Below are 10,737 nucleotides of genomic sequence, written 5' to 3'. Positions count from 1 at the left end.
GTCACTTTCTTAGTCCCACTGACAACATCGTCTGACTGTATCGAATTACTATCATGCATGTCGATTGCTTAACTTATGTCCGTTTGGTGCTGAAAACCCGGACTTGAACGACGCATAATTTGAACGTGAACACTCTTGATAAGTATTTTTTCGATAACGGAATTTATTCGAATCTTTCATCACCGTACCTGATGTTGATATACTCAACTTACAGTCAGATTAACAATCAGATTTGTCGTTTTTTTATTGGTAGCATTATTATTAGTAGTATTCGGAGTTTTGTTATTCATCTTAGGAGTTGTAGTTGTCGTATTATTAGCACTGGTAATCGTAGCACTAGAATTCGAAGTTGAATTTGAATTCGAGTTTAATATATTATTAGTAATATCAGTATCATTTGTAGTAGTAATTGTGATAGCGGTAGTTGTAGAAGTATTAGTAGTAGTAGTAGTGTTGTGAATGAGAACACAGGTGAGGACAACCAACTATGTATTTAGCACAAATTACAACGTTACTTGGTAAAATACAAAAACCATGCTATGATACACTATTTGCAAAATGTTCTTCAATTGCCTCAGGCTTCATTGTTCCTGGATTTTCACACAAATTGCTTTTTATTTCTGTTCTTCTCTTCTTGATCTTCTCAATCTTCTGCTGTCAGATATTCTATTCCTTACTCACCATATATACTACTTATGTTGATATCAGTAGCTCACACCACACTCGTCCCCCCTTTTAATAAGCTGTTCTCGCAATCTTTCTGATCGGCGTACCATTGTCTCCTTTGGTGCTGTTCGTGACTCGTGCTCATGATGTTCTTGAAACCATCTCTGTAGTTGACTGGCATTTACACGCTTCTGCTTGTCTTCTCTCCGGATCGTGTAAACTGGGCCGCGTCTCTCCGTGATAATGTACGGTCCCTCCCATTTCGGGATCAGCTTTCCTGACCCTGGTCCTCCTCCCTGGCAGGGGCTATATACACGTGGTCATATGAGAGCATTTAGAGAGGGAGAGCGGACTCTCCCCACTCTCGGCCGTACCAGGGCATTTGGGGGCGAATTTAGTCATACTGAATACAAAAATATTTTTAGTTTAACGGTTTTAGGTTGGCTTTTGTATACGTTTTCATTACATTCTCAATAGAAAAATCATTGTAAACGAGGACTGATTTTTATATAAATGTTTACCATCCTTGTAATATTGGATATGATTTATTTTATCTGATATCATTATTTTGATTGTTGTATTAATAATAAACATTTTACGTGTTTATACATTACATTAACATGTAATTACATTTTGTATTTATTTTGGATGTAATTTATTTTTACTTAAGATTCTTCGAATCAACCTGTCACATTGCTCAACAATTACAATGATCCATCTTCTGCAAAACATTCAACTAATAGAAATAAAAAAGTTCCAATTCTACCGAAAGACTATACTACAACTTGTTCCAATTCAAATTTAAAACATGATTCAACAGATCTTATGGATAATCTAGGATCATTTGATAAAATTCATTCAACCAATTGTTTAAATCATACTCAACCAGTGTTTTGTACATCAATAGATTATTTGAAATCTCCACATGAATCACATTTAAGTTATTCAAATTTAATAAAACATCAACCGAATACATTTTTAAATGATTCTTTCACTCCCCATAGGAATAATAATAATAATCAGACTAAATCAACCTTTGACTATTTATCTAGTTCGTGTTCTTCTTCTACAATACCGCCAACAAATTCTACATATTTTACTAAAAGTGTTGATCTTAATGATTTGGTAAGTATTTAATGTTTGAGTAACTTTTAATCATTTCATATTATCATTTACATTCCTTGTCCACTGCTCATTGCTGAGTAGTCCAATATTAGGACGAAATAGCCGTCTAGTGCTTCCAACTTTTCCATAGTGGTCTGACATTGATCGATTCATGATCTTAATTAATAATGATAATAACCCTTTGCCAGTCAAAAAATGTACTTATTTTTGAACTATATATAGTGACAGTATATGTAAGCATATGATTCACTGATTTAAAGTTAAACAATCGTTATCCACTAGGTTTCTGTATAAATCAAATAACCGTAAATTAGATGAATTCTTTTACTATAAAGAATGTTTTCCAGATTGTAGAAATTTCTAGTAATTTTGCTTTTCTAAATATATCATTTAGTAATATTTTAATATCATGATACTTACATACGCCTGTTACCCCCCAATAGAGCATAGGACGCTGACCATCATTCTCCAACCCACTCTGTCTTGGGCCTTCCTTTCTAGTTCTATTCAATTGTTGTTCATCCTTCTCATGTCTGTCTCCATTTCTCGCCGTAATGTGTCCTTTGATTTTCCTCTTCTCCTTTGACCTTGAAGATTCCAAGTGAGGGCTTGCCTTGTGACTCAGTTGGGTGATTTCCTCAATATGTGTCCTATCCACTTCCAGCGCTTCTTCCTGATTTCTCCCTCCATTGGAATCTGGTTTGTTCTGTTTCATACAATAGGTTGTTGTTGATAGTGTCTGGCCAACGGATCCGAAGTATCTTGCGTAGACAGGTGTTAATAAACACTTGTATCTTCTGGATGATGGCTTTCGTAGTTCTCCACGTCTCCGCCCCATACAGTAGAACTGTCTTGACATTTGTATTGAAAATTCTAACCTTGGTGTTGGTTGACAATTGTTTTGAGTTCCGAATGTTTTTCAGTTGTAAAGATGCTGCTCTTGCTTTGCCGATCCCCGCCCTCACATCTGTACCAGATCCACCGTGTTCATCAATGATGCTACCCAGATATGTAAAGGTTTCCACATCTTCCAAAGCTTCTCCGTCAAGTGTGATTCGATTGGTGTATGTTGTGCTTTGTCAGAGAATCTTGATTTTCCCTTTGTGTATTTTGAAACCTACTGCTGCTGATACACTGGTCGTCTTCTCCTGCATTTGCTGTTGCGTGTGTGATAGAAGAACCAGATCGTCCAGATGCATCCTAGCTGTCCATTGTATCCCGTGCTTCCCTCCAGATGTCGACGTCTTCATAATCCAGTCGATCATCAGGAGAAAGAGAAAGGGTGTGTTAGCAACCTTGCCTGACACAGGTCTTTGTTTCGAACGAGTTTGTGACTTGTCCTCTATGCACAATTTTGCAGTTTAATCCATCATAAGAATTCCGTACGATGTTGACTATCTTCTCAGGCACGCCGTAGTGTCGAAGAAGCCTCCATAGTGTTGTCCTGCCCACTCTATCAAATGCTTTCTCGTAGTCGATGAAGTTGATGTAAAGTGGTGAATTCCATTCAATTGATTGTTCCACAATGATCCGTAGAGCTGCGATTCGTTCTGTACACTATCGATCCTTACGGAATCCAGCCTATTGACCTCGAAGTTGGGCATCCACGGAATCCTTCATTCCGTTTCACAACACCCTGTTGAAGACTTTTCCTGGTATTGAGAGAAGAGTGTTGCCTCTGTAGTTCACACATTTTCTGAGATCACCTTTCTTTGGTATCTTGATCAGAAGTCCTTCTTTCCAGTCTGTTGGTACTTGTTCTTCATCCCAAATCTTGCTGAAGAGAATGAAAATTCAGTCTCATGTTTTTTTCCTCCATAGTAATGCATAATCATAAGAAAGCTACTCTAGTAATGGTATTTAATTTAATATGCTGTTTAGTGTGATGTGTAGTGTTTTTGCTTTTTATCTTTATTTTTTTTCATACGTTCTATTATTTTCCATGTGTATAAAAATGTTTAAACCGATAGATATGTGGTTAGTTTCTCCCGTCATTGAGTTATATAATCATTTGTTGTCAAATAAATAAAGTCAGTGATACTATCTTAATTCGATATTTAAGATATAAATTCCACCTTCACTTTCCTTTAATATATATTTTCATACCCTATTAATCGACTTGTTATCTTGTATCTCCCATAACCGTACTCCATTGTGATTTAGTAAAGGTTTACTTACATAAACTTATCAATCCAATCATCATCATCTCACTTGACTTTGTTTAGAACTGATCACAATTACTGTTGTTGTTGTGTTTTTTTTAAACATTCCTATCTTTTTGTTTACATTCTCTAGTCATCTATTGAGTTTCTTCCAGTCTTTATCACACACTACTATTAATTTTAAGAAATGTATAACAATTTAATTTGATTCATGTTTCTTCTTGATTGTATTCTTTATGATTTCAGTCTATTTAACTTATTCAATCCATATTTAAAGTGAATTATGTTTTAATTAACTAGTTTATATAAAATAAATTCACTAAAATTATTTATGCATAAAACTTTTAATCACAAATTAGTTCATTTATCATTTTAAAACAATAATTCTATTAGTTATAAATTCATACATCGTTATATTTTATTTACTTATTTAAACATATGAACATTGGTACGAGGTGACATTAAACAGACATGGCCCATATAAACCATTCAATTTGTGTGAGAGCTGGGATATTGCCCGGGCATCCAAACCGAAGCAGGTAGTTTTCTTAGGGTGCCACACCCAGAGCCTTTAACCGAAAGATCTGATCCACAAGGCAGTGGAGCATCGCGAGGAGATGCAGTCCCATGGTAGCCGGTGACCAACGATTGATTCATACGCCATTTGTTCCCCCAGGGTCCTGGAGCCCATGTGCACCACTGGTTTGGAATGAGGGTTTTCCAACTCCCCTAGGTGGATCCTTCATATCCACCAACTCGGTTAAAGAGCCGGACATTCGCTTTTCGTCCTCTCAATATCGTAAACAACACCGGTGTGGCGAGAAGGCAGTGTATTTATTTATTTATTTAATCACATATATATTGGTACAAAGGGCACTGGATACATATGCGCCACACAAAATAATGAGAATGGGAGGAGATACTGCCCTGGTGCCCAAATCAAAGCAGGTGGTTTTCGTAGGGGACAACACCCCAAGCCTTTGACCTAAGGTCTAACCCACGAGGCAGTGGAGCATCGTGAGGAGATGCAGTCACATGGTAGCCGGTGACCAACGATTGATTCACACGCCATTTGTTCCTTCAGGATACTGGAGCCCATGTGAACCATTGGTTTGGAATGAGGGTTTTCCAACTCCCCTAGGTGGACACTCCACATCCAGCAACCCGGTTAAAACGCCGGACATTCGCTTTTCGTCCTCTCAATTTCGTAAACAACACCCCCGCCACGAGAAGGCAGTGAGCAGGACTTCGCTGGCAGAGGCTATATACGCGTGGCCATATGAGAGCATTTGGAGAGGGAGAGCGGACTCTCCCCACTCTCGGCTGTACCAGGGCATTTGGGGGCTAAGTGAGTAGAGCAACGTCAGGAGTATATCACTAATGTTTTAATACTGCAGTTTTAATTCTTCTCCACTATTACTAAGTCTTATTTTGTTTATAATCATAAACTATAACATATCATTGAGATATTGTGCTTACTTTTCAATTTTTTCGTTTTATTTCTTATTTTCTGTCTATAGCAGGAACTAAGCGCTCGTTTAAGTTCAGCGATAGCTGCTCGACAACCTCAGTCAACAAAAAGTACCAGTTCAGCTATGCCTTCATGTCCTTCATTGCCTAAGAATTCTGGTCAAAGCAAAAGAAACAACAAAGCGGTTACATCTACTCAACCATCATCTTCAAGTAAATTACCTATACCTCCGTTAAATTCTGGTTCATTGGTCAATTGCATTTCGAAATTAGACACATCAACTAGCTGTCAAAATTTCTGTCCTACGAATTCGAATAACGTGCAACCTACAACAGCATCTAATAATTCTACTAAATCATCATATCCCAGTGATCAAGCTTCTTTACAATCACAAAGTAACCCATTATGTAAGTTTATACACTTTGGGATTGTAGTGTTTAACGTAATCTTACTACGTAATTCACCTAAATACATCGAAATCGCTTCTTATGTTGCTAGAAAAATGTTTCAGATTTTGACCTTCAACTATGGCTTACTGCGTTGATGAATATATATTTATATCCCTTGGTTAGTTCTTTTTACAGCAAATGTAAGACACTAATAGTTCTATTCATATTATATTAGATACGAAGGAATTCATAACTTAAGTCTAAGTCAAATAGTTAAGTCTCAAAATATGCTATTGTGATTTTGTGTTGAATCCTACAAAATATGAGTATCATTTTGAGCATTATACAAGAACACTTGATCACCGTTGAGAAATAATAAATGAACGATAATCAAATATCGAGAGTCGTTTAACATCCACAACTTGGAGGCCAGGTTTCACGAGCATAGAGCAGAACTGATCTCACTGACACACCATACATCCGATTTTTTATAGCGGGACTAATATCAGGAAGGGGCCGTAGATGGACCAGATTGCGACAAGCCACTTTAAGTTTCACTGTACATGAATTGACTACACTCACGCCACCATTAGCATTTACACAGGTACTCAGAAATGCCAACTTCTCGACAATTTTTAACTACTGACTACCAAGAGTGAATGCGGATTTGTGGTTCGACCTGTCTTGTAAAAGTACTTTGCACTTAGAAGGTCCAAAGTACATGCCCCGTACCTACGTACCCTGCCAACTGATTAAGTGCGAATTTCATGGCTTGGGTACATCACACAGTAAAACAATATCGTCCGCGTACAGTAGGCCGAAAAGTCTTTCTTCAAGTAACAGATGTGCACCACCATTACCTACATCCATCAGGGCTGTTTCCAAAAAGTCATCAATGGCAAAGTTGAAGAGAAATGGTTAGATTGGGCAACCCTGTGTAACCATACTGCTTGAAACAATGGAATGAGGTAGGTGTATGCTCTTACTCAATCTTACTTTTTCTTAGGACAACCAACTGTCATTAAAAGTATGTGTAGCCGAATTTTAAGTTTCCTAACAGTCGTCATATCCGTAATTCATGCAACACTCAGAGGTGAAATTTAATTATCCTTCTTGAATCCAAACCAAATTTCATTTGTCACTATACCGTAGACAGAAATCATCTTCAACTTTAGAAAACAATCCATGTATTGAAATCATCCCATGTACATTAGATTTTTACGATCGTTTCACTGTCATAACGTAAATAACTCATATTTATATGGAGTTTAGCCACTACGTTTTTGAAGTTGGATTTAAGATAATTTTGTTGTTAACTGAATAGTCAACAGGATATAGGAATTGACGTTATAGTCCTAATTTATTTATTATGATTTATGACCCATGATTATATTTCATTCTCTTCATTATATACTACTAGCTTTTATGATATTTACATCACCAACAATACCGGATATACAAAATCATAGTACTCCATCTTCAACAAATCAACCAATTGTTACAACTAATGAAATAATCTCTAATGAATTGGATACTTCCGAATCATCTATCATTGTAACAACCAATTCAAATTCAGTCAGTTTACCAGGTGATTGTAAAACAACATTAACTCATTGAATCATTCACAATACAGACATTTTTTATATATTGTTTTATGCTTATTTATAGTTGATGTTCAATTTTTCCAGTTTGCTTTCTTTTCTTCGTTTTTCTAAGTGGGAAGTATGTTTTTGTTGTTTATTTAAATTTTAATGAAGTCCATGTACACTTTAATTTATTTTTTTTTAGAAATTTAAAATCTGTACTACTACTTAAATGACTAAAAGTATCATGTTAGGAATTTTCTAACTCCTTAGCAACATTTTCTCTTGTATTATTCCTGTTATATTATATTGTTATTAGGATCTATATATTTATTTAAGGAATATATTTATTTTTTAAATATGTACCAATCTAATTGACTTAATAATATATTTTCGATATGGCAGCCATTCATTCATAAAAGCAGAAACATTCAAACAGTTTTGTGCTAAAAACGAACTTCGTTTTTCTTCCATTTTTTGATATTACTATTACTATTCTTACTACTATTATTATTATTATTATCATATCACCTCGTTTGGATGAATGATTTACAGTTAGGTATCCTAGTTGTTTCACATGAATTAGTGGTATTTTCATTTCAAAATGAGGTTTCTTGTAATTATAATAGGATTTTCTATATATATATATATATAATCATTCATATTGTGACAGTCAACTATAACTTTTGTTATAATGTTGTAACATTTGAATTGAAATGCTCTTTGAAACGTTGGACATTTTTTTAAAAAAAATTCATCATTTAGCGATTCAAGTTACTTATTTATGAAATATAAAAATTACTTACCTTTTGTCTTGTTGTCTATTTTCTTGAGCGAATTTAGTCAGTTATGCGATAAGAATTATATTTATTTCTAATGCCCTGTTACGGCCGAGAGTGGGGAGAGACCGCTTTCCCTCTCCAAATGCTCTCACATGACCACGCGTATATAGCCTCTGCCAAGGAAGTCCTACTCACTTCCTTCTCGTGGTAGGGGTGTTGCTTACGAAATTGAGAGGACGAAAAGCGAATATCCGGCGCTTTAACCGGATTTGTGGATACGGAAAGTCCACCTACGGGAGTTGGAAAACGCCGATTCCAAACCAATGGTGCACATGGGCTCCAGTATCCTGAGGGAACAAATAGCGTATGAATCAATCGTTGGTCACCAGCTATCATGGGACTGCATCTCCTTACGATGCTCCACTACCTTGTGGATCAGATCTTTAGGTCAAAGGCTCGGGGTGTGGCACTCTAGGAAAACCACCTGGAGAGTTTCATAGCCCTCACACAATTGAATGAAATGACATTTATTTGTGTGGCGCATATGTACTTGGTGCCCATTTGTACCAATATTTATGTGCTTAAGTAAGTAAATTATTGTTTAGAATATAGCTTATTTTTTTACACTTTATCTTGTGGTTACCTCTAATCTGTAGGAGCACATTGTAAGAAGTGGTTCTTCTACCTAAATTTGATGAAGAAAACGTGATAGGTTGGATTCCAGCTAACTGTAGACTCTGGCTATGAATATTTCCATATTATGACTGACAGTATTCCACCCAGATCATTAGGTGCATTATTTTGTACCGTACCTAATCTGAAATAATGCATCAAGTTGAGACAGTTTTATGGTTAGGTACACATAGTTGCATCGCAGCAATAATCATGTCTTCCGTATTCAAGTGGATACTCCAACTACCTAGAGTTAGATCGCTGGGGACAAACAGATGACTTAATCTACTTAGTAAAGATGAAGTTGAAAGTATTGAAGAAGCTTATCTAGACGCTTCTTCTCGACGACTTTTAACGTTACCAACTTATTATTTAGCCCATCAACTATAAGCCCCAAAAATACTGTGGTTAAAATACTGTAAAGAATAATCTAAAAAGATATGATCACATTAGTAGAAGTCATCAACTTCTTAAACAGCGAATAACATGGTTTCAGAAAGCGAACAACAGTTTTCTAGGGACCAATGAGAATTGAACAGAGTCCCTAGATAGTAGAAGGTGCGATCTCTTTACGCAGAATTCAATGAGGCATCCGAAAAAGTGCTAAACAAAGACTAAACTTGAGGATGGAAACCCCCTCCCCTAAAATTGTTGGTAGGTCGTAGTCAGAAAGTCAAAATAAATCTCAAGTGCTCCTCTTGTAAACCGGTATTTAGTGGAGTACTTCAACACTGTCCTATGTCCTCTACTTTTTATATAGTATGTAAATGAACTCTGAAGTATAGTTGAGTCCCCAGTTCTACTAGACTCTGAGGATGTGATAATCTGGCGAGATTCATGTACACTTCAGGTAGACTTAGATAATCTGATTAGCTGGTCTAAAAGATGGCTAGTGCCTATCAACACGACGTGTCTATGCACATAAGGGATACAAAGGTAAGTATAAAGTTTCTGAAGAGTCAGTGCCCGTAGTCCATTCTTACAATGATCTTGGGGCAACAGTAAATTATAATCTCAAGATTATAGCTAAAGGGTTTAGAAGCCCATGGGCCTTAAGACAGATATTTACCAAGTTAGATACTATGTCCATGTGGATACACACAACCTCGGCGATAGCTAAGTGTTCACATTTAAATGATTGGTGACCTGTGGACAACAACAAGTGATTGAAATGTTTCCTACACCTCTTCAGTTCTAGGGTCTCTTTGACAATCCATGGGGGGTGATGTGATGGCTCACCTGTTACCCCTGGTATTATTACTGTTCGTTCTTATTTTCCAACCTACGCCTATCTGATATACTTAAGGTGGAAGTAATACAGCGAGACTTCACTTGCAAAATACTTAAGAACGACCAACTCACTGACTACAAATCCAGATGCCATATCTTAGGACTAGAAACCCTCTGGAAAAGAAGGTTTAGGTCTAACTTAATTCTTTATTTCAAACTCCTTAAAAACCTTACTTATTCCACATGTAATATAGCTCTCTACCAAGACTCACATGGATACAACCTTCGAGACAAAGTATCCACAGTTAAAATTGAAAAACACGTGAAAACTTCTTTCTTATCAAGTACGCATTGATATGGAACAGTCTGCCTTCTGAAGTACGCATGGCAGACAAATTACATACGTTTACAAGACTCATTGATCAAGCCCTCACCTGCATAGATCTGGTGCAAACGAACACATCCACGTCCCACACAGACATCATAGGCTCTCTACATATATAGACTGAATCGCCTTAATTCCCTACCTTGTAGTTGTATTAGATACTTTCCCCTCACTAATTCTTTTCAATTGAAGTAGACAGGCAACTCACTGGACCTATCAATACTCGGTCGCTAAACGACGCTTATAAATACCCTAAAACGTCAGAAGAAACT

At 36.5% G+C, this 10,737-nt stretch overlaps 1 protein-coding gene across 1 annotated transcript in view; it reads left to right on the top strand.

Annotated features, from left to right (window-relative positions):
* Positions 1-7,430, top strand: part of Smp_199630 (hypothetical protein) — a gene marked incomplete at both ends in the record, with an annotated part of 23,365 nt that extends 15,935 nt beyond the window's left edge. The window contains 3 exons of the mRNA XM_018788453.1: positions 1,439-1,791; positions 5,474-5,831; positions 7,234-7,430. Coding sequence (XP_018644726.1) covers positions 1,439-1,791; positions 5,474-5,831; positions 7,234-7,430 — 908 coding nt within the window. The remainder of the gene's footprint in view (positions 1-1,438; positions 1,792-5,473; positions 5,832-7,233) is intronic.
* Between the last annotated feature and the right edge of the window lie 3,307 nt (positions 7,431-10,737).

This window comes from Schistosoma mansoni (assembly GCF_000237925.1).
Source record: "Schistosoma mansoni, WGS project CABG00000000 data, supercontig 0386, strain Puerto Rico, whole genome shotgun sequence".
Taxonomy (NCBI): Eukaryota; Metazoa; Platyhelminthes; class Trematoda; order Strigeidida; family Schistosomatidae; genus Schistosoma; species Schistosoma mansoni.
The sequence above is the reverse complement of the archived record's forward strand: the minus strand, read 5'-3'. Positions and strand labels throughout refer to the sequence as shown.